The 25,187-nt window shown below is 42.9% G+C and overlaps 1 protein-coding gene across 1 annotated transcript in view; it reads right to left on the bottom strand.

Moving 5' to 3' along the window:
- The window catches only part of TMEM163 (transmembrane protein 163), a 128,554-nt gene that overhangs the window by 5,700 nt on the left and 97,667 nt on the right, over positions 1-25,187 (bottom strand). Inside the window, exons 5-6 of the mRNA XM_077273046.1 lie at positions 19,419-19,515; positions 5,278-5,389 (exon numbers count right to left, since the gene is read on the bottom strand). Coding sequence (XP_077129161.1) covers positions 5,278-5,389; positions 19,419-19,515 — 209 coding nt within the window. The remainder of the gene's footprint in view (positions 1-5,277; positions 5,390-19,418; positions 19,516-25,187) is intronic.

Here is a 25,187-nt window from a genome sequence, read left to right as displayed (position 1 = left end):
CTATAGCCTTGTACATAGGGCAGTAAAATAGTAGTTATATTCTTGTACATAGGAGCAGTATTATAGTAGTTATATTCTTGTACATAGGGGGCAGTATTATAGTAGTTATATTCTTGTACATAGGGGCAGTATTATAGTAGTTATATTCTTGTACATAGGGGCAGTATTATAGTAGTTATATTCCTGTACATAGGAGCAGTATTATAGTAGTTGTATTCTTGTACATAGGAGCAGTATTATAGTAGTTATATTCTTGTACATAGGAGCAGTATTATAGTAGTTATATTCTTGTACATAGGGGTAGTATTATAGTAGTTATATTCTTGTACATAGGGGCAGTATTATAGCAGTTATATTCTTGTACATAGGGGGCAGTATTATAGGAGTTATATTCTTGTACATAGGGGCAGTATTATAGGAGTTATATTCTTGTACATACGGGCAGTATTATAGTAGTTATAGTCTTGTACATAGGGGGCAGTATTATAGTAGTTATATTCCTGTACATAGGAGCAGTATTATAGTAGTTGTATTCTTGTACATAGGAGCAGTATTATAGTAGTTATATTCTTGTACATAGGAGCAGTATTATAGTAGTTATATTCTTGTACATAGGGGCAGTATTATAGTAGTTATATTCTTGTACATAGGGGCAGTATTATAGTAGTTATATTCTTGTACATAGGAGCAGTATTATAGCAGTTATATTCTTGTACATAGGGGGCAGTATTATAGGAGTTATATTCTTGTACATAGGGGCAGTATTATAGGAGTTATATTCTTGTACATACGGGCAGTATTATAGTAGTTATAGTCTTGTACATAGGGGGCAGTATTATAGTAGTTATATTCCTGTACATAGGAGCAGTATTATAGGAGTTATATTCTTGTACATAGGGGCAGTATTATAGTAGTTATATTCTTGTACATAGGGGCAGTATTATAGTAGTTATATTCTTGTACATAGGGGCAGTATTATAGGAGTTATTGTAATAGGTGCTATTTTAGGCTATGGTGACGGATGGAAACCAGGTAAATCGTCTTGATGTAAACTTTCGATGAACGGTGCAGTTGTGGGTGTGAAATTAGATTTATTGCTGGTAGGATTAGCAGTGACTGATATGTCACTAATATGTTGCACGGTGTTCAGGACGGGTTTGTGCCTTCTCAGCACACAGACAACGTGGAATAATTCCTTCCTTTAATGGCTGCAGCTATTCCTCTGTGGTTTTCTCTTGTGCCTCATCCATTACAGAGGGGCTCTCTCATAGCTGTGGCTCGGTACAAATTACATTAGTTGTGATGGAGCATCTGCCGGCTGCACAGGGGGCAGTGACTGTGATTAGATCTACATGGAGGAGCCCAGGTTTGTAGCCAAGTGACTGCACAATGTGATCAGTCCAGATCATTAGTGGCCACATAATATAGATGAAGCCTCAGACCTGTACATTGTAGGAGACGGCTACTCTACGGTTAAAGGTTTGGTTTTTTTTGCAGATACCTAAATGGTGAGAGCTCATCTCTAAGCCTTTGTTCTGCCAAAAACATCTCTGATCCACCGGGACAAGGATCCACCCGATCCCTGATGTGCCCTGTAGTATCTGGCACCAATAAATTAGCAGCCGATCCGTTATGTCATGTTAGTTGCTCGTTGCGACCTCCGTAGATCTGACTTTTTCAGCAGTCTGCAGAGATGGTCGATCGGATTGTGATGTGGGAATTTGGAGACAAGTCATCACCTTCATTTTTGACTGACGGAGGCGCTGCCATTAGGGACCCCTGTGACCATGAAGGGGGTACTGGTTCTTTATAGAATTAGATAGGTGATCCGTACCACATCGATATGATCCAAGCAGATCCTTGTCCAATCATTCTTCCTCCACCGGCTCGTGTTCTGCATCCCGGTGCCATTTCTTCCCCAGGTGAGTGATGCCGGGAAGTAGAGATTGGGAGCGGAAGCCATTAAACCCTGAAGCAACTGCACAGAGAGTGTGTGACAGCAGAGCAGATTAGTGTGTGCGGAACAAAGCTGATTGTTATCACCGGCGGCTGGATAAACCGTAGCCAAATATATGTGTTGAGGCTGCATTTGTGTAAAAGAGCTTTGAAGGGGTCAGATACAGTCCCAGGAGACCTCAGAGTACTGCACACATCCTTTCAGCTTTGCATTAATTTCTATTTGTCACAAATCAAATTTTTGGGAAAAACTTTGTCACGTTGGCTAATTCGAATTTCAAGATTGGCTGATGTCTACTAGGTACTAATTAGGGCATATGGGGGACTCCCCACAAGACGACACATCTCACTGATGCTCGGATCCAGTCCTGTAGTCATCACTTGCTGCTCAGATCCTTTCGCTCGCTCATTTTTCCCGCTTCTCATACAAAAATGTTAAGTACCGACTGATAACATACCGCTCAGTGTATTCTATCCCTTGACAGATACCTTTGCCATTAGACAGGACCGCCATCAGGGCATTACTGCCCTTACTGGCATATGAGGCCCCATGAGCAGAAGGGGCCCGCTTTCTTCTGCTCACCGATCCCCAGCGGCAGAATTCTGCCGTCTCAGTAACTGACCGTGTGTCCTAAGACGCACGGGCAGTTAAAATTTGTTGCTGTGCGGGAGATTCCTCCAACATGGCAACAGTTGAAATCCGCCGACCACTCACAGGCTATAGTTCCAAGCATAAACAGTCACACTCAAAGTTCCTTCAGAATTTTGCCAAGCGAGTGTTTTTTTTTTATTTTCAAAACACCAAAATTAAACAATTCACCGCAGTGGTGTAAGGTAACGTTTTGACCCGCTGGGTCTTTATCAAACCTTACTCATAGTAAAGAAACAGGAAGAGGGCATGTTCCCAGGTGAGGTACTGGAGTCCCCTTAGGGGCTATTTGTGTGCTGCACCACAGACGCCAGATGGATCTCTCGGCCAGGTAAGGAGAAACTTATTTTTTTTGTAAAGCCGCAGTATGGGGGTGCATTATACTATGGGGCTGAATTATACACTATGGGGGTGCATTATACTCTTATGGGGGTGCATTATACACTATGGGGGTGCATTATACACTATGGGGGTGTATTATACTCCTATGGGGTGCATTATACTCCTGTGGGTCTGCATTATACTACTATGGGGCTGCATTATATTATGGGGGTGCATTATACTATGAGGCTGCATTATACTACTATGGGGTGCATTATACCCCTATGGAGGTGCATTATACCCCTATGGAGGTGCATTATACCGCTATGGGGCTGCACTGTACCACTATATGGCTGCCTTATACTACTATATATGACTATGGGATGCATTATACTATTATGGATGACTATGGAGGCAATATAGAGAGACATGAGGCAGAATGGCTGGACACATGAGGTCCAGAATGTGGGATAGTATTACTGTAGGGGCTACATAAAGGATATTATTTTTTGAGGATACTGTTTTCAGTGTGGGGGAGGAGAGGCTCTGTTACTGTCTAGGGCAGCACGGCCACTTTTTTCTTCATCTGACGTAGTATAGAGGTTGGGAAAAATTGAGGAATGTGCTCTAGATAACGGTGTTATTTTCTGCAGAGGGGAGTCCTGGCTGGAAGAAGTTGATGGCGGTCTGAACTGGATGAAGAAGAAAAGTGAAGAGGAAGGACTTCAACTAGAGACGTCACCGGTGAGTCACTGTGTTACCTGTACACTTACACTATATACTATATACAGAGCTTCTGCATATAATGTCACTAGTGATCATGGTACTACCTGTACACTAACACTATATACTGAGCTCCTGTGTATAATGTCACTGGTGATTACTGTATTACCCGTACACTGACACTATATACAGAGCTTCTGTGTATAATGTCACTAGTGATTACTGTATTACCCGTACACTGACACTATATACAGAGCTCCTGTGTATAATGTCACTAGTGATTACTGTATTACCCGTACACTGACACTATATACAGAGCTCCTGTGTATAATGTTACTGGTGATTACTGTATTACCTGTACACCGACACTACATACAGAGCTACTGTGTATAATGTCACCGGTGACCACTGTATTACCTGTACACGGACACTGTATACTAAGTACAGATGTCCTGTGTCTAATAGCATTGGTATTGTGTTCTCTTATTTAAGGGAATCTGTCACCACATTTTTGGCCTATAATCTGCGGCCACCGCCATCAGGGGTTTATCTACAGCATTCTGTAATGCTGTAGATAAGCCCCCGATGTAACCTGAAAGATAAGAAAAACAAATTAGATCATACTCACCCAGGGGCGGTCCCAGTGCGGTCCGGTCCGATGGGCGTCGCGATCTGGATCCAGCGCCTCAAGAGGGCAGATAAAGTACGCCTGCGCAGGAGCCACGACAGGAAGAAAAGAAGAGGACGTCATCGCATGAAGATAGGAGGCGCTGGACCCAGACCGCAATGCCCACCGGACCGCACCGGGACCGCCCCTGGGTGAGTATAATCAAACTTGTTTTTCTTATCTTTCAGGTTACATCAGGGTGGTTATCTACAGCATTACAGAATGCTGTAGATAAGCCCCTGATGGTGGGGGCCGCAGCTTATAGGCCAACAATGGGGTGACAGATTCCCTTTAATGATCAGTATTGTAGTATTCGGTCACTATGTGGTGGTAATACATGATCTGGTCATGGTGTGGCGGTATTTGTTCCTTGTATGTGCTATTATTCAGTCACTGTGGTGGTAATATGTGGTCTGGTCATGATGTGGTGGTATTTGTTCCTTGTATGTGGCATTATGGGTCACCATGTGGTGGTAATATGTGATTTGGTCATGGTGCGGTGGTATTTGTCCCTTGTATGTGATATTATTGGTCATTTTAAAAATGTATTGGATATTTTAACAAATGTTTAATAAGTTACAGTAGAGTAGGGCCCGGCCAAAAGAGTCTACCTTGTCGTGGTGGCGGATTAAAATTTTTTTTGGCCAAAACAAAAGCTGCTGGCTATGTATGTGCTCTCTTGATGGGAACTGTTAATGTGTGATTGGTGAGGACGTGCTGCAGAAGTGAGTTTTTCCAAGAGAGGGTGATGGGACCGTGGAAGGTTTGAGGGGTGGAGGCGGGGCTAGTGTGGAGCCTGGGTGGAATTTCAAGGGGGCCCTGAAAATGTTGCAGGTATGGGGCCCTAAATTCCTAGTGGCAGCCCTGGCACTAGAGAATGTTATTCTCTCCACTTGTCGGTGGCTTTATTGTTATGGCTGGTCAGTACTTATGTATGTTTGCTTGTTTTTTTATTACTTACCATCAGTGATCAGCGCTCGACTCGTCAGGATTTTCCCCAGCATGAATTTCACGACAGCCAATGCAGTACACAGGAGCCCACTCAAAATGGAAACACTGAACAAAAAGCTATCCTGCAAGACAAGACAATCGGATTAAAGCGAATATCCTGAGATTACAGAGCGATCGTATAACACATCAACATGTATTAATATGTTTTCCTGTTTAGACACTCCCTTTAACACTTGTCACAGCTGGGGGGGCGTCACAATTGTATCCAGTTTAGACAATGTTTTATAAGGTTATATTATCAGCTGCACAAATCTCTCTCCCATTCTGATAGTTTTCTAAAATGTATCAGTTGGGAGTCCACATTACTTCCAAATGACATCTGTCTTGTCACCAAAAACCTGTAGAAAAGTCTGGTCTTGCTGCTATCACCCCCACAACTGAAAACTGCTTTTGGTGCACAGACCAGTCCAAAATATCTAGAAACTATCTTAATTCTAATTCTTTGTAACTTGCTAACTACTCCTTTTGAGTGGGCAATATTTCTTTATCTCTATTCGGTCTGTACTATAGGTGCCAGAACGTTGCTTCCCTCACTATCCAGCATGCATCTAATGGTTCCTCTGCACTGAGCTAAAAGCCCCTCTCTCTGTCATGTCTTTATGCAGTATGACAGACAAGAGCAGGAACAGAAGAACAAAAACCACCCTGCTCCCTGAGGACCCTCCCCCACTTTCTGTAGAAAGACAGACCCACCCTCACTTATTGTGGAGACACAAATACCCGCATCACTTCCTGACAGGAAATACTCATTCCCACTTCCTTAATAGAGACAAAATCCTGCCCCCACTTCCTGCAGAGATATGAAGACCTGCCCCCCGGTCCTGCAGAGACCAAGACCCTTCCCACTTCCTGAAGAGAGACAAAGACCCATCCTCACTATTTGCAGAGAGACAAAGCCACGCCCCAATTTCCTGTGGGTAGACAAGGCTCCAACCTCACTACCTCTAGAGAGCAAAAAAGCCACCACTTCCTGCAGAGACAAAGTCTCGCCCCACTTCCTGCAGAGACAAAGACCTTTCCCCACTTTGTGAAGACAAAGACCCGCCCCCACTTCCTGCAGAGAGACAAAGACCTTTCCCACTTCCTGTAAAGAGACAAAGACCTGTCCCACTTCCTGTAAAGAGACAAATACCTGTCCCACTTCCTGTAAAGAGACAAAGACCTGTCCCACTTCCTGTAAAGAGACAAAGATCTGTCCCACTTCCTGCAGAGAGATAAAGACCTGTCCCACTTCCTGTAAAGAGACAAATACCTGTCCCACTTCCTGTAAAGAGACAAAGACCTGTCCCACTTCCTGTAAAGAGACAAAGATCTGTCCCACTTCCTGCAGAGAGACAAAGACCTGTCCCACTTCCTGTAAAGAGACAAATACCTGTCCCACTTCCTGTAAAGAGACAAAGATCTGTCCCACTTCCTGCAGAGACAAAGACCTGTCCCACTTCCTGTAAAGAGACAAAGACCTGTCCCACTTCCTGTAAAGAGACAAAGATCTGTCCCACTTCCTGTAAAGAGACAAAGATCTGTCCCACTTCCTGCAGAGAGACAAAGACCTGTCCCACTTCCTGTAAAGAGACAAAGACCTGTCCCACTTCCTGTAAAGAGACAAATACCTGTCCCACTTCCTGTAAAGAGACAAAGATCCACCCTGACTTCCTATAAAGAGATAAAGACCTGTCCCACTTCCTGCAGAGAGACAAAGATCTGTCCCCATTTCCTGTAAAGAGACAAAGATCTGTCCCCATTTCCTGTAAATAGACAAATACCTGTCCCCACTTCCAGTAAAGATACAAAGATCCACCCTGACTTCCTATAAAGAGACAAAGACCTGTCCCACTTCCTGTAAAGAGTCAAATACCTGTCCCACTTCCTGTAAAGAGACAAAGATCCACCCTGACTTCCTATAAAGAGATAAAGACCCATCTCCACTTCCTGTAAAGAGACAAAGACCCATCCACACTTCCTGGAGACGCCTAGACTGCGGCGCTTTGAAATCATTTTTCAGTTTATCACATTATCTATCAGATGTGATCAAGTTTTCTTAGGGTTCAATAACCAACAGATTTAATTCCAAGTTTTCAAAAACAGAATTCAGCCTGATTTATAAAAGAACATAAGGAACAAAGGATGTGAAATCATCTTTTTGCATATTTCTGTTTCTTGAAGGCAGCGTTATGGTCTCCAGGCCTGTGTTATAGCAGACAAGATGGTATAAGAAGCTCTCTCCCCCCAGGCCGGTGTTTAGCATCATAATTGACCCTTTACGTGTTTATTTTTGGTTTCTTGTTTTCAGCAAGAAGAACACAAGTTCTCGTCTGTTCCATCTTTCCCATCAGCTTTTCCGGCTCCCAGGGGACGGGGTTTATGCTTCACCCCCTGATTACTATTCACCTCACAGGCCGGCCTCACAATTTATTCTCACTACAGATCGGTATAAGGCAGCAGAGTGGAGCGTGTTATCCCCGAACTGTCATCTCCCCGTACCAGCCCTGATTGTTAGTGACGCTCCATTAAGAGGAGACTCCTTAACATGCACAAGGGATGCCGCGCCAATTTGCAGTAATTTATCAAACCCATTCAGTAGAGTATACAATTTATTATAGAAATACCCCTCTGTCAGCGACTACATGCAATTCCCTGTTCTTAATTTCTACATTACTGATCCCGGGAGACACAAAATGAGTTTCTAACCAAGAGCCGCACCTGTTCATATCGCCGTATTACACAGCAGCACTTCTTATATCTTCTAATTAAGGTGCAGTCATTGTTCATACAGTGAATGTTCAGTATTGTATTTATATTATAGTAGTTATTTTATTGTACATAGGGAGCAGTATTATAGTAGTTATATTCTTGTACACAGGGGTCAGCATTATAGTAGTTATATTCTTGTACATAGGAGCAGTATTATAGTAGTTATATTCTTGTACATAGGGTCAGCATTATAGTAGTTATATTCTTGTACATAGGAGCAGTATTATAGTAGTTATATTCTTGTACATAGGAGCAGTATTATAGTAGTTATATTCTTGTACACAGGGGTCAGTATTATAGTAGTTATATTCTTGTACATAGGGGCAGTATTATAGTAGTTATATTCTTGTACATAGGGGCAATATTATAGTAGTTATATTCTTGTACATAGGGGCAGTATTATAGTAGTTATATTCTTGTACATAGGAGCAGTATTATAGTAGTTATATTCTTGTACATAGGGGCAGTATTATAGTAGTTATATTCTTGTACATAGGGGCAGTATTATAGTAGATATATTCTTGTACATAGGAGCAGTATTATAGTAGTTATATTCTTGCACATAGGGACAGTATTATAGTAGTTATATTCTTGCACATAGGGGGCAGTATTATAGTAGTTATATTCTTGTACATAGGAACAGTATTATAGTAGTTATATTCTTGCACATGGGGGCAGTATTATAGTAGTTATATTCTTGTACATAGGAACAGTATTATAGTAGTTATTTTCTTGTACATAGGGGGCAGTATTATAGTAGTTATATTCTTGTACATAGGGACAGTATTATAGTAGTTATATTCTTGTACATAGGAACAGTATTATAGTAGTTATATTCTTGCACATAGGGGGCAGTATTATAGTAGTTATATTCTTGTATATCGTGGCAGTGTTATAGTAGTTATATTCTTGTACATAGAAGGCAGTATTATATTAGTTATATTGTACATAGGGGCAGTATTACAGTAGTTATATTCTTGCACATAGGGGCAGTATTATAGTAGTTATATTCTTGTACATGGGAGCTTTATTATAGTAGTTATATTCTTGTACATAGGAGCAGTATTATAGTAGTTATATTCTTGTACATAGGAGCAGTATTATAGTAGTTATATCCTTGTACATAGGGGCAGTATTATAGTAGTTATATCCTTGTATGTAGGGGACAGTAACGAGAATTAAAAATCCTGTCTGCATCCCGATACATAATGGGAGGAACATTTTAAATAAAAGGTTCATTAGAGTTTGTTCTTAAGATTTGAATTTACCAAATTTGTATAAAAACATTATTGACTCTGGAAAATCTCTGGAGCGGATATTAGAATCCCCATACTTTTGGTCTCTACAGCTCATTCATCCTATATTTGAGGATTAAGTGACGTCGCTTCATCTGAGCAGCTGTAATTACGTTGCTGAATTAAATTCTACATTAATTCCATTCTCTGGGGATTGAAGATTTATTTTTAGAGTCCGGCAGCGTACAAGCATTTATTAAAGATATTGCGCTTAGCATCCAAAACTGCCAATATAAAGGAACGCAGTCCGGTGTGCGGCCGAAATCCCTGAAGTCTCCGTTATTACAGCAAGTGCTGTGACTGCAGCCTGTGACTTGTTTTATACAAAACTGTAATAATAAAGAAGCAAAACTCCATAATTAAAGGGGATGGTTTTTTTTGGATGGACCCTCAATATTATACTAATTAAATACTCAAAGGGATTTTTTCAGCCCAAACTGACAATATAAACAAACTAATCACACCATCTTGTAGGGGATATAGCCTATATAAAAGTCGCTGCCTCCGTTCTACAGGAACTGAAGTTTAAGCAGATATGTTAATTTGGGTGTTTGGTGCACCCTGGGTGTGACCACTAGGCTCAGTGCACTGCTCCGCCCTCTGGCTTTACCTGTCCCTGCCTTCCTCACTGGTGATTGACAGCACCGGCTTGCCTGAGTTCTCTGCAGATAATGCTCGCCTCAGGCAAACCAGTGCTGTCAATCACCAGTATGGTAGCCAGTGAATGGAGCCTCTTGGCCACACTCAGGGTGCCCCCGGGGCCATATATCCTGGGCTTAGCTCATACTGTCAGGTTTGGCAGGCACGCTGCTCCCTTTAAACAGCAATAGCATAATATTCTCTTCTTTGCTTAAAACTCTGTTCCTCTATTATTCCTCCTGGAAATATATGAATTAATTAACAGGTGTTACCATTACCTAGATGAATGGAGTGTGTGCCATTGACCCTGACTACCAGTATAACCTTGTCCGTCCCACCACTAGTATGATCTGTATTTTTGTGTTTATTTTTTTGCGTTTTTTTCTGTTATATTGTGTTTTCTTTACAATGAAATATTACCTTTTCTGCATTTCTCTTCCTATAAATGAGGTCCAGGAAAGGGTGAACACTCCTCTATGACATATGCCTATTAAAATCCAGGAATGAGGCCAGCAAATGCTTTGGCACAAAATAATAAAGGCAGACTGTGCCCATCTCGTCCACACGGCCCTGGCTGCCACATATCACCGCCGCTATAGATCATGACAAATAGAAGAAAAACTAAACGGGGGACTGTGAACCTACAATACTTCCTCTATTAGTCATTTTATCCCATATGATAAATATATCATTCACCGCTTCCCTTATCATAATGTCTGCCACACTGTCTATGGAATAGCGCCTTCCACTGGAGCCGTTACGTTTCCCCACACTGCCCCTGCAGGTAAAAGGAGGTATGACGTGCAACGTAATAAAATCAAAGGAGAAAGTCCTCCAGATCTGAGAGAGATGCTGGATTTGGGCACTTTTCTGGGATTTTTAAATGGGTTATTACCCCCTCCACCCCCAGAACATCAAATTATTTACACCCCTACATGGTGTTCATGTCAGTCCACGGCGGAGTTAATTGCCCATATTATAAATGGCTTCTTTAAAGATTTGTCCTCATGTAACACGAACAGACATAATTCACCCTTAAGTAGAAACATCAGCAGAAAATATCACGCCGTCATCAATCCTGAAATGACAGTCGGGCTCGGAGATCATTTCTCCGTAAGTCGTTATTAATTGCTGCCAGGGATTCATTGTAACGCCCTCCTGGCATTCTCGTCACTCTCCAGTCTGGCACAGTCAGCGGAACGCACGCTGGCACGTCTACATCCCTGGCAATGTGATCCGGGTATTTAATTTCCTCTCCGAGAATTATGGAACATATTGCCGGCCAATAAATGATGGAGGATACGGACGGCTATGGGATCACGGTCACGAGATGTGTACAAGGGCGTTATAAAGCCACTGATATATTAGTTTAATCAGGAGGCTAATTTATAGAGAGGTTATTTAGCGATGCTGTGGAGATCGCGGGATCATGTGTATACAGGCGGAGAGGGGGCGTATTATAAAGCTATTATAATCTCGAAAGATTTCCTGACGCTATCGGTTATTGAAAATTAGAGAGAAAATTGAATTTAATGTCCTCATTTTCAATTGTATTAGACCAGATTTACCGTTTGTTATGATAGCAGTAATCTCGGTGTACAATATGACGCTACGTGGCCATTAACTATTTGTACTATGCACTTAAATTTTACTCCCAAGGCTCCAGACGTCTTTAAAGGGTTGTCCGGGATTAGAAAAACAAGGCTTCTTTCTTCTCACAAGCCCGCCACGTATGTCTGCGGGTTGTGTCTGGAATGGTAGGTCAGTTTTATTGTGATTCCAGCTGAGCTGCAATACCAAACACAACCAGTGGATAAGGGTGGCGCTATAAGTGCTAACAGCAGTTTCCAAAATAGACAGTGGCATCAGAGATTCCCTTATAATCAATACTATCCGAATTGGTTCCAACATACAGAGTGCCAAGAACCTGCCCACCAGATAAACAGGGGTAGTAGAGGACCCTATATTCACTCTACATAAAAAAAAAATGCATTACACAACAATACTGAGCAGTGTGGCCGTGTGAATCCAGCACTCATATGATATAAAACACTTACTAGAAAGCAACATGGATAACATTATACACTGCTCAAAAAAATAAAGGGAACACTAAAATCCCACATCCTAGATATCTCTGAATGAAATATTCCAGTTGCAAATTTGTATTCATTGCATAGTGGAATGTGTTCAGAACAATAAAACAACAATTAACAATGTAAATAAAAATGAATATCCCACGGAGGTCTGGATTTGGAACGATACTCAAAATCAAAGTGGAAAATCAAATTACAGGCTTGTCTAACTTCAGTGGAAATGCCTCATGACAAGGAAATGATGCTCAGTAGTGTGTGTGGCCTCCATGTGCCTGTATGACCTCCCTACAATGCCTAGGCATGCTCCTGATGAGGCGGCGGATGGTCTCCTGAGGGGTCTCCTCCCAGACCTGGACTAAAGCATCCGCCAACTCCTGGACAGTCTGTGGTGCAACGTGACGTTGGTGGATGGAGCGAGACATGATGGCCCAGATGTGCTCAATCGGATTCAGGTCTGGGGAATGGGCGGGCCAGTCCATAGCTTCAATGCCTTCATCTTGCAGGAACTGCTGACACACTCCAGCGACATGAGGTCTGGCATTGTCCTGCATTAGGAGGAACCCAGGGCCAACCGCACCAGCATATGGTCTCACAAGGGGTCTGAGGATCTCATCTCGGTACCTAATGGCAGTCAGGCTACCTCTGGCGAGCACATGAAGGGCTATGCGACCCTCCAAAGAAATGCCACCCCACACCATTACTGACCCACTGCCAAAGCGGTCATGCTGAAGGATCTTTCAGGCAGCAGATCGCTCTCCACGGCTTCTCCAGACTCTGTCACGTCTGTCACATGTGCTCAGTGTGAACCTGCTTTCATCTGTGAAGAGCACAGGGCGCCAGTGGCGAATTTGCCAATCCTGGTGTTCTGTGGCAAATGCCAAGCCTCCTGCACGGTGTTGGGCTGTGAGCACAACCACCATCTGTGGACGTCGGGCACTCAGACCATCCTCATGGAGTCGGTTTCTAACTGTTTGTGCAGACACATGCACATCTGTTGTCTGCTGGAGGTCATTTTGCAGGGCTCTTGCAGTGCTCCTCCTGTTCCTCCTTGCACAAAGGCTGAGGTAGCGGTCCTGCTGCTGGGTTGTTGCCCTCCTACGGCCCCCTCCACATCTCCTGGTGTACTGGCCTGTCTCCTTGTAGCGCCTCCAGCCTCTGGACACTACGCTGACAGACACAGCAAACCTTCTTTCCACAGCTCGCATTGATGTGCCATCCTGGATGAGCTGCACTACCTGAGCCACTTGTGTGGGTTGTAGAGTCCGTCTCATGCTACCATGAGTGTGAAAGCACAACCAACATTCAAAAGTGACCAAAACATCAGCCAGAAAGCATTGGTACTGAGATGTGGTCTGTGGTCCCCACCTGCAGAACCACTCATTTATTGAGGGTGACTTGGAATAGACAACAGATGGAAATTATTGGCAATTATCATTTGCACAGCAGCATGTGACATTGATTGACAACCAGTGTTGCTTCCTAAGTGGACAGTTTGATTTCACAGAAGTTTGATTTACTTGGAGTTATATTCTGTTGTTTAAGTGTTCCCTTTATTTTTTGAGCAGTGTACATCACTACTGAGCAGAGTAACTACGAATCCAGCACTAAGGTGATATAAAGAATCCAGCACTAAGGTGCTGGATTACCTACAGGACATCTTATTCTGAACAGTCACTTCTAATGACCGCTTCACTTTAAAATCTTAAGAAGATTTAAAATGTGAAATGTAAATTGATTTTTAAGAGGCAAATATGAGAAAATTCTGCTTTCTGCTATCACTTAGCTTTTTATATGTTGCTGTGAAATATAAAAGGTTTGTAGAAATCTATACAAACATTCTATCAATACGCCAGTGACTCCACGAAATCCATAAAAACGTGATAGGAGTCCATCAATGTTACTTTGTTACTGACTGTGACCTTGAAGAAGTCAGAGTCTCCCTGCAACACAGACCCCATTTTGCCGCATTGTTGGTGCAGGGCTCGTCCATATAAACAGTGATTGCTGAGTGCACCCGAGAAAGCTGCTGGTAATGGTAAAGAGCCTTATGTGCCATGGGAATAACAAGCTATATTAATACAAAGGTGTTAACTCTATACCCTCCCTGACTGAGAACAAGGCCAGCAAGAACCATTGAGGTAATTTTGCTATTCACCAGCAGGGGGCACTACAGCTGCATAATTTTGTATTCACAAAAAAAAAATGAACTGGATGGTTCTAGCTATCTATGTATCCATCTATTATCTATGTATGTATGTACAGTATCTATCCATCATCTATATATCTATCATCTATCTATTTATTATCTATTATCTCTCTATCTATTATCTATCATCTATCTATTATATATCTATCTATCCACTATCTATCTATCTATCTATCTATCTATCTATCTATCTATCTATCTATCTATCTATCAATCATCTATGCCTCATCTATCTATCTATCTATCTATCTATCTATCTATCTATCTATCAATCATCTATGCCTCATCTATCTATCTATCTATCTATCTATCTATCTATCTATCTATCTATCTATCTATCTATCTATCTATCTATCATATGTATCATCTATCATCGATTGATATGTATAAAAAAAAAAGCACAGCAGCACTCTCTGAATGCCAAGACATATAGTGTCAATGGAAATAACTTCCAACCGCATTGTCCCTCAGCAAGATGTACTTACAAAAAAAAAGCAAAAGTTCTTAGTGCATAAATTGGCCAATTCATGTGTGCCCATCAACCACGGCAAGGTCCCTATCACCCTAATGGAGTGGAGCCATGCGCCGACCACCCCCGCCACGACAATGCACTGGCAAGGTTGACAGCCTGGTGCCCCATAGCACCCATACTCCAAGACTGAGTCCCCATGACTCCAGACCGCGCCGCCCCACCAGCAGAAAACCATAGCAATAATGGCTGCCACACAGCACCAACACCAAATGAAAGGAGCATTGAAACTCACCTTCCTCCAGCGCTCCAGTGAGAGCAGAAATGGGCCAGACCCCTTTCTGTGCAGTCTCCTGCTAATTAACCCCATTCCGATATCAGGCATAATAGTACGCCGATGTCGGACTCCCTCCCTTTGATGTGGGCTCCAGCGGTGAGCCAACATCTTTCCCGGGACATGGCAGCTGTTTTGAACAGCTGACATGTGCCCGCAATACCAGTCAAACTCTGACAGCGGCACTTAACAAGCGCTTCGGGCAATCGCGCTGGAAATACGCACACCGGCGACCCCCGTCACATGATCTTGGGTCACCAGTGTAGGGCCGGCGTCAGCACCCGGTGTACCTGGGCAAGTGCCGGGGCCCTGGCAAGATAGGGGGCCCATTAAGGGGCGGCGTTAGGGGCAGGCAGCTGCCTAGGGCGCCCGCTCCCCCAGGGGCCCCCAGCTAGCGGCACATCACGCAGCCGCTATGGGGCCTCTGTGAGGTAGGGGGGCCCACCTGTCGCCAGCGCCAACTCCCCCGCCGCCGCATTGAACTATACCGGCATCTGCCGGTAAAGTTCACAGCAAATGAAGGAGGAGAGAGCGTCACCTGACGCTCCCTCTCCCATCATTCCCCACTCTGACACTGCCGCTGCGGGTGTGCGATGACGTCATCGCGCACTCGCTGTGTGTCAGGCAGTGCAGCGGCAGCCGCCGAGACCAGAGCAGGGAGCAGCGCAGGCACGTTGAGAGGTGAGAGGTGGTTTTTTTTTTGTAACTTTAACAGTGAGTACTGGACTATGGGGCCATTCTTGGGGGGAGGGAGCTGTGCTGTATACTACATGTCTGTGCTATATACTACATGGCTGTTCTATATACTACGTGGGCCTGCTATATACTATGTGGCTGTGCTATATACTATATGGGCTGTTATATGCTACGTGGGCTGTGCTATATACTATGTGGCTGTGTTATATACTACGTGGGCTGTGCTATATACTATATGGGCTGTTATATGCTACGTGGGCCGTGTTATATACCACGTGGGCTGTTATATGCTACGTGGGCTGTTATATGCTACGTGGGCTGTTATATGCTACGTGGGCTGTTCTATATACTACGTGGGCCGTGTTATATGCTACGTGGGCTGTGTTATATAATATGTGGCTGTGCTATATACTATAAGGGCTGTTATATGCTACGTGGGCTGTGTTATATGCTACGTGGCTGTGTTATATACTACGTGGGCTGTGTTATATACTACATGGCTGTTATATGCGATCATGAATCGTGGTATGTGTTAAAGGGTGGGGCCCACTGAGACTCGGGGCCCTTAAAAACCTTGAGCCGGCCCTGCACCAGTGTGTTGGCATGACAACCGGAGGTCTCCTGGAGACCTCTATGGTTGTCAGTGCCAGCTTGCTGTGAGCGCCACCCAGTGGTCGGCGCTCATAGCAAGTCTGCCATTCTGCTATATAGAGGCGATTAGGTTATGGCAGCTAGAGACTATTGAAGCATGCCAAAAGTTAAAAAAAAGTTTTTTAAAAATATAAAAAAAATATAAAAGTTCAAGTCACCCCCTTTCGCCCCATTCAAAATAAAATAATAAAAATAAAATCAAACATACACATATTTGGTATCGCCAAGTTCAGAATTGCCCGATCTATCAATAAAAAAAGGATTAACCTGATCGCTAAACTTAAAGTCAAAATGCCAGAATTACGGTTTTTTGGTCGCCACTACATAGCATTAAAGTGCAATAACGGGCGACCAAGAGATCGTATCTGCAACAAAAAGATATCATTAAAAACATCAGCTTGGCACACAAAAAATAAGCGTCACCCGACCCGAGGTCACGAAAAATGGAGAGTTGGAAACGCTACGGGTATCGGAAAATGGCTCTTTTTTTTTTTTTTTTTTTTAAAGGTTGGAATTTTTTTTCATCAGTTAGATAAAAAATAACCAAGACATGTTTGGTGTCTATGAACTCGTAACGACCTGGAGAATCATGACGGCAGGTCAGTTTTAGAATTTAGTGAACCTAGTAAAAAAAGCCAAACAAAAAACAAGTGTGGGATTGCACTTTTTTTGCAATTTCATCGTACTTGGATTTTTTTTGCCGTTTTCTAGTACACGACAAGGTAAAAACAATGGTGTTGTTCAAAAGTACAACTCGTCCCCCATAAAAAGAAGCTCTCACATGGCCATATTGACCAAAAAAATAAAAAAAGTTATGGCTCAGGGAAGAAGGGGAGCGAAAAACGAAAACTCAAAACCCGAAAAAAGCTCCGGGGGTTAAGGGGTTAAAATCACCTGTGCCAAATGGGAGGACTAAGCATCCAAACACTGATGAAAATCTGATCCAAGACATTGTTGGAAAACATTCTGATTTTTCAACTACAAGAAAAAAAAAACTTGACGTCTGAGGCATAAGATAATAGTGCTGGACCCTTCCGCCCTTGTATTTGTGGGTCCTTGATCTTTCGGGACCTCAGAGCTAAAGTAACTTCGATGCAAGTGAAATTTCCCTGCCAGATCTGTCTGCAGATCCGCTCCCCACCGCTGCAGACAATCCCACTACCTAGGACCTATGTTATAGCGGCCATGGAGGATGCTTCTATGGGTTACAGGGCAGCTCTTCATGCTTTCTCACACTCGGCCCCCTCTGCTCATCTTGCCGGCACAGACCCTCTTGGGGGGACATTTACAGCATTTGGGATTTGTACTGGACATTTGTTTCCTTCCACTTTTATATCTGTTTTATATTAATCTCTAATTAGGATTTGCAGAGTCCGAGCCCCGGATATGAATTAGCCTCATTTTCAGAACCTGACATAATAAATCCCTATTCTGCTCCTTCTTTCATGTTCTCTTCCTATCGCCCTCATTTAACCAATTAGCCATAATGTAATCATCGCGGCAGATCCAGATGACGGTGATGGAGCGGAGGACGCAGCGGCTGTGAGGGCGTCGGATGATGAAATCCCATAAATACATATCAAGATAATGGCCGGCAGCCAAGCTCTCACCTTAAAGGGATCCTTCAAACTCTCTGTGTCAGTCATGTAGTTAAATTCAATCCCCTGTTTTCTGTTATCAGCCACTTTATACTAGGAAGAGGCCAATTAAAAAGTTCTTTAATGAGATGGATGTGCTGTAAGTGACAGGTCATCTATAAGTGTAATGTTAGGATTTTTAATGCATACCTATCATATTATGCGGTCCTGTCTGTAAATTAGGACTAACACTATTTCTGGTCGGTATATGACCTGCATCCTACATTCTCTGCAGGCTCTATCTCTAATTTTCTCTTGCCTCTAAGCTAGTGGGTGGACACTAGCCGTTATAATGTCTCCCATACACAGATAAGATGAATTATGGCTCTGTGATGTCTCTATAGCACAGGTTCAGAAGCAGCAGTCGCCTGGAGGACATTATACAGCAGTACTAAGCAGTGTAGCTGTGCATCTAGCACTGAAGTGAGGTCAATACTCACTTGAAAGCAGCAGCATGAAGGATATTATATAACAGTACTAAGCAGTGTATCTTTGAATACAGCATAAGGGTGATCTAAAAACTTTATCGAAAACATGATACAGCAGTACTAGCTGTTATGATGTCTACTACACAGCACACACAGAAAAGAGGAATTACTGCTCTACTGCGTCTCTATAGCACCTGTTCAGAAGTAGCAGCTACATGGAGGAAAGTACAGAGCAGTACTAAGCAGCATAGCTGTGAAACCAGCACTGGGGTGACAAACAATTACACAAAAGCAGCAACATAGAGTACATTATACAGCAGTACTGTACAGTGTACCTGTCAATACAGCACTTGTGACAATACTTACATGAAAGCAGCAGCATGGAGAACATTACACAGCAGTAATAAGCAGCGTAGCTGTGAATCTAGCACTGAGGTGAGCTAAACACTTGTATGAAAGCATCAGCATTGCTGACATTATATAGCAGTACAGAGCAGTGCAGCTGTAAATCCAGCTTTGGTATGATATAAGCAATTACTAGAAAGCAGTTGCACTCGTTTTTGTGTGTCTGTGCCTCTCGCTCACTTTTCTGTGATTGTTCAGTCATTTGCCAGTTCAGCTCATCTTGAACATGACAGATTTCAGCAGTTTTTTTAGATTGTATGATAAGTTCAGAAGGCGGAGGAGGAGAAGAAACTGGTATAATTCTCTGTCTTATGAGATATATTGCAAAGTTTCTCAGATTTATTTGCACCAGAAATGTTTGCAACGTTTATAGAAATGACAGCGGCATTTAATGCGATCTTTTTGGCTCTACTGAAACAAATATCTCCAGATCCACATCGCAGGATGCAGACAGACAAGCAGCGACAGGATCATCTCAGATACTTACAACTTCTGGGAGCACGTGGATGGAGAGGTCATGGATGGCTTTTACCACGATGCAGAGAGCTGACAGCAGGAATATTGCGCCCAGGATCACGCAGGCTCTGTGGAATGGAAGGGAACACAAAGTCGTCACACTGTAAAGATTCTCTTACAGGGAAACTCCACAAAATAACTTTCTAAATAATTCACTTTTCAGAAAGTTCTGGTTCAGAGGTCCAATATATTTTCTGGGGTCAGATCTGGATGTTGAGATTAATGAAGCCTGAATTAAGGGGGCTCTTGTCTGGGGTCTGTACTAAGATTGTCTGGTCTAGGAGTCAGTATAACTTGGGAAGTTCTAGTCTGCGGTTTACATTAATTGATTTGGAGTCTTTATTAAAAAGGGTGTTAAGAGGGTCTCACCTTTAAAGGGGACTGGTCTTGGAGCTGAATTAAAAAGGCTCGGTCCAGGGTCTTTATTACAGAATTTGGATTGGAGTCTGAACTAAGGATTTGGCCCTGGTAAAAGGAGGTTAGTCTGGATATTGGAATAAGGGTGATCTGGACCGAGTTGGTGCTGGTCTGAGGTCTCCAATTAGGAGGTTAAGTTCATTATCTGCATTAAAGGGGATCTAGCCTTTGTGGAGATCAGACTGAAAGAATCCATTGTGTCTTTCTCCTGAGACATCTGGCTTATTTCAAGAAACTTAAGCAAAGTTGACATTTCCTTTTATGGACGCATTCCTTCTTGACATTGTAACCTTTTACCTACATACCAGAAGTTGAACCTTATCTCTAGTATAGACTGTTTTTGTAAAAGGATGTGAAATATGAGCGCTTGTGCGCATGTCTGTAAAATGTTTAACTTTTTGCTATAAAAAGGAGGGGGTAGAGCCCAGTGAGTCAGACGTGCTCCAGGGCTATCCCTGTCTATGAACACACAACCTTTTGTGCTGCGTGTCATTTCACTCGGATCCCTACCTCTAGTAAGCCAGGGACTGAGAAGGACTTAACATTACTTTGGCGCACCGAACAGGGACCTGAGGTGAGAGTATTTGCTCGAGATTTACCTGCGGATACGGACAACGGAGATCTGGGATAATGGACGGCGAATGAACTGAAAAACCTGGCCAGGTAAGAGACATTATTAGTTCTCTTTTATCTGCCCTGTATTATCCGAAAGATCTCTATGAGCCGTGTCACGCTGGGTTAGTCTAGTAGTGAGTAGATACCTATAAAACTCGGGTTACCATATTGTATAGATTTATGAGTCCTGTCCCTGGCAGTGTGTGAACAGTGTGAAGGTTGTGGTATGTTGTGAAAGAAGAGCAAAAGTGCGTAGAAAAATAAGCCGAAATAGTTGGGGTATAAGCCTTATACACGGAAGTCAGCCTAACTGGGTCATGTGGTTGCGTCCTTCTGGGAGACCTCCGCCCATGCTTGACTCTCAATTAAGTGCTTAACCTCCTTCATTTCTGGATAAGGTTTGATAGAATGAGCCCAGGACGCGGTTTCATGAGCCTGGGACAAGTATGCTAACTGACACAGAAAGTTTTGTGATCTGTATGGTGTTGCTGGGTCTGTTTGCATGCATAATAGCACTTAAGTACGTCCTGCATATTAGAAGAAATGGAGCAGACAAGCCTTTCAATATTTTAGCTCCCTAGGAGAGAAGGCAATGAGACATCACCACAGAGTAAGTGATTGTCCAAACGTCACCTAGGGTAGACATAGCTAATATTGAAAAGAAAAATGGGAAATAAACAGACCAAAACTGTCTTAGGACAAGTGGAAGCAGCAGATATCATACAGGAAAGATGTGGAAAGATAGTCAGAAGGCAGATTAGGAGGGTAAGAGAAAAATTGGGAATTTCAGAAGCACTTATGTTCAGTACAGAATGGGAAAAACTGAGTAAAGAACGAGGTGGAATTATCAAAGACAATGGGTGGGAAGAAATCATACACTGTATGATAGAGGTCTCAAAAACAGCTAAAGAGGAGAATTGGAAGTACGATCCAGACACTTCCAAATGGATCATGGGGAAGGGAAAAAGTTGTGACATAATCCCGCCACCTTACCTAGATCCAAAAGCCCAATCATTTGTACCATCTGGAAGAGCAGAAGGAGGAAAACAATTTCCAGCCTTGTATCCCAATCTTGGTGGGGTAGGAGGATGGGAATGTTCACACTGTGGACAACAAAATCCAGATTGGAGAAATGATTGCCTAGCCTGTGGTACACCTAGATATGGCGCTGTACTTGCCCCTGTTAGGGTAGTACCAAGACCCTTTAGGGAACCTGGTGCTGACGGGGTAATGAACACCAGATATCATCAGACCAGACGATACTTTCCTTGGTCCCCTGCTGAGGGTATGTCCCTCCTGCATAATGCGCCTGATCCCACTCAATACCCCATAAGATTTGCGCAGTATATACAACAAATCATGCAGACTCATGCTGGGGTCTGGGCGGACGGGGAAGAATTATGTAGAATGAAAATGTCCCCCGGACTTTTTCAGGAATTATTGACACACCTACAGCCCAATAGACCAGTGGCAGAAGGGGGTGCCTTACAGACAGAAGCATCAGGTACCCAGTTCACAGAGGCATTAATAATTTTCATGAGAGGAAAACAGAGGGAAAGGGGATCTACGGGTGTGATTATGCAGAAATTTGGGCAAAGTATTGAAGAATATAGTCAAGAACTAGAAAATAGCTTTAGGGATGAAGGATTGGATTTGACTGATGCTTCAGTAAGGAGACTTTTTACAAAACAATTAATAGAGGGGCTAGATCCGAAAATCAGAGAAAAATTTAAATCCTCTACTCCAGATTGGAGAACAATTGAACAACCAAATATTGTGAAACAACGATGTTTAGGAATAGCCATGGATATGAGAGAGAATCGTAAGCCTGTTAGAATAGCACAAGCTAATACAGGAGGAAGAGTGAGACACAATTTTCCTTGCCACTACTGTAAAAAGCCAGGTCATTTCCAAAGAGAGTGCAGGAAGAAGTTGGCAGATATAAAGTCAGGCAAATTTGTTCCCAGAAATAACCCTCCCCAAACGGACAACCAGCAGAAATCTACCATCATAGATGGTCCCATACCAGATTCAGATTGACTCGATGTGTTACAAACTTCCCTACCAGCTAGAAGACCTATGATACAGGTGAATGTGGGGGGGGAGAGATTCCATTTTTGATAGATACAGGTGCAACTTCCTCAATTTTGAATCAAGATTTTCTTCCGAATCCGGAAGATATTTCAGAACAAACAACTTTTGCTGAGGGTTATGATGGGGTAATTCGAACACTGCCATATACTGTGCCCCTAGAGGTCTCATTAGGACCTAAATGTTTTGCATCCAGATTTTTGTATGCCAGAGGTGCCCCAACATGTCTGTTAGGAACTGATGTACTAAAGAAATTAGAAGCTAACATCAATTTTAGGGACGATGGCACAGTTATGTTGACTATCCCTGATGATGCAGAAACATTAGAACAATATGTCAGAATTCAGGCTTTTGAGGATTATGCTGAAGAAAAAGAGTACACTACAGATCTAGACCTCTCAACGGTCCCAGAAACACTGTGGGCACAGGGTGACACTGATGTGGGATTATTGCATATTTCTCCTGTAAAATTATCTGTGCAACCAGGAACTGTTCTCCCACAGCTCAGACAATACCCTGTGAGTGCCCAGCAGGAATTAGCAATTACAAAACAGATAGAGGGATATAGAGAGAAAGGAGTTTTGGTAGAGATACAATCACCTGCTAACACCCCTCTGTATCCAGTCAAGAAGAGAACTCTTGATAAGGGTTCTATGCCCAAATATCGTATGGTACATGATCTAAGAGAAATAAACAAAGTTCTAGATCCAATCACCCCAGTTGTACCCAATCCTCATACGTTACTATCACAGATACCAGCCAGTTCTCAAGTGTTTACTGTAATAGATCTTTCAAATGCATTTTTCTCGGTTCCTTTACACCAAGACAGTTGGCATTTGTTTGCATTTACATTTAAGGGCAAACAGTTGGCGTGGACACGCCTTCCACAGGGAATGATACACTCCCCTACTCTTTATTCAAATGCCCTACAAACAGTCCTCCAGAGGTTTGAACCCGAACCACAGGTAGTAATTTTGCAGTATGTGGATGACCTACTACTTTGCTGCCCAGATCTAGAAACCGCAGAAAGGTCTACTGTGAGTTTACTATGTTTTCTAGGAAAAGAAGGGTGTAAAGTGAATAGACAAAAGCTACAAGTTTGTCAGACCAAAGTGGTCTTTCTAGGTCATTGCATTTCTCAAGGTAAAAAGCATCTTACACCTCAAAGAACTGAAGCAATAAGACAGATGAATGAGCCTAGAAATCATAAACAGCTACGAGCATTTTTAGGAATAGTGTCTCATTGTAGACAATGGATTATACATGAAAGTCAACTAATGCAACCACTGTATGACTGTGTAAAAAGTGAACCTTATTTGTTGACAAAAGAAGGTCAGATTTCGTTCCAACAATTAAAAGATGCCCTTGTTTCAGCTCCAGCGTTAGGGCTACCAGACTACACCAAACCATTTCAGCTTATGGCTGCAGAAGTTGATTCCCATGCTACAGGAGTTCTTACCCAGAAGCATGCAGGGAAACAAAGACCAATTGCATATCTTTCAGCAAGGTTAGATCCCGTAGCTAGAGCAGCGCCAACCTGTGTACGTGTAGTTGTTGCTGTCTCACTATTGTTGGACAAAGCATCAGAAATTGTCCTAGAGTATCCACTCACAGTTCAAACTACGCATGATGTTTATGGGATATTAAACCAGGTCCAACCAAAACACATTTCCATGGCCAGACATTTGCGGCTGCAGTGTTCTTTGCTGCTCCCCTCTACTATCACATTTGTAAGGCTTCAGACTCTCAATTTAGCTACACTGCTACCTCTCGAGTCTGAAGGGGGGAATAAGGACACTGATCCACACGCAAATTTTTTCCCTACAGACACACATGATTGTACAGAGCTCATTTTACAAGAAACAGCAGGCTTACCCAATGTATCCAAAACACCACTTCAAAATCCAGATTTAGAGCTGTTTATAGATGGTAGTAGGTTTGCAGATGACACAGGTAACTTCCATACAGGGTATGCAGTTGTGTCAGAATCTGAAACTCTCAAAGCAGAACCACTTCCACCAAAACAGTCTGCACAAGAAGCAGAACTAACAGCATTGATCGAAGCGCTAAAAATAGCTGAGAATCAGACAGCTAATATATACACTGATTCTAGGTATGCACATGGTATTGTGTTTGACTTTGGAGTAATCTGGAGAGCTAGAGGTTACATGACAGCGTCAGGCCAACCTGTAAAACATGCTTCTCTGATCAAACAGATCTTAGAGGCTGCACAAGAAACAAAAGAAGTAGCAGTAATTAAGGTAGCTGCACATGTGAGACTCGACACTAGGGAATCTAGGGGAAATGATAGGGCTGACAAAGCAGCGGCAGTCAAACCCTTACAACAGGTTCATACTGTAAACCCCACAGAAAATACTGAAGATAGACTGAGACAAGCACAGGAAGATGCAGGAGAAGAGGAGAGGGACAGGTGGAAAAAGGAAGGGGCAGAAGAACAAGCAGGAATTTGGAAGAAAGATGGACTAATATGTCTACCTAGAGCCTGGTACCCGATTGTAGTTGGTGGACTGCACCACCCTACTCATGTGTCTGCAAATGCAATGACACTACTGGCAAAGCAAGTCTGGTTGGCTCCAGGTTTTGGCAACTATGCAAG

Source organism: Ranitomeya variabilis, chromosome 7, assembly GCF_051348905.1.
Source record: "Ranitomeya variabilis isolate aRanVar5 chromosome 7, aRanVar5.hap1, whole genome shotgun sequence".
Taxonomy (NCBI): domain Eukaryota; kingdom Metazoa; phylum Chordata; class Amphibia; order Anura; family Dendrobatidae; genus Ranitomeya; species Ranitomeya variabilis.
The sequence above is the reverse complement of the archived record's forward strand: the minus strand, read 5'-3'. Positions and strand labels throughout refer to the sequence as shown.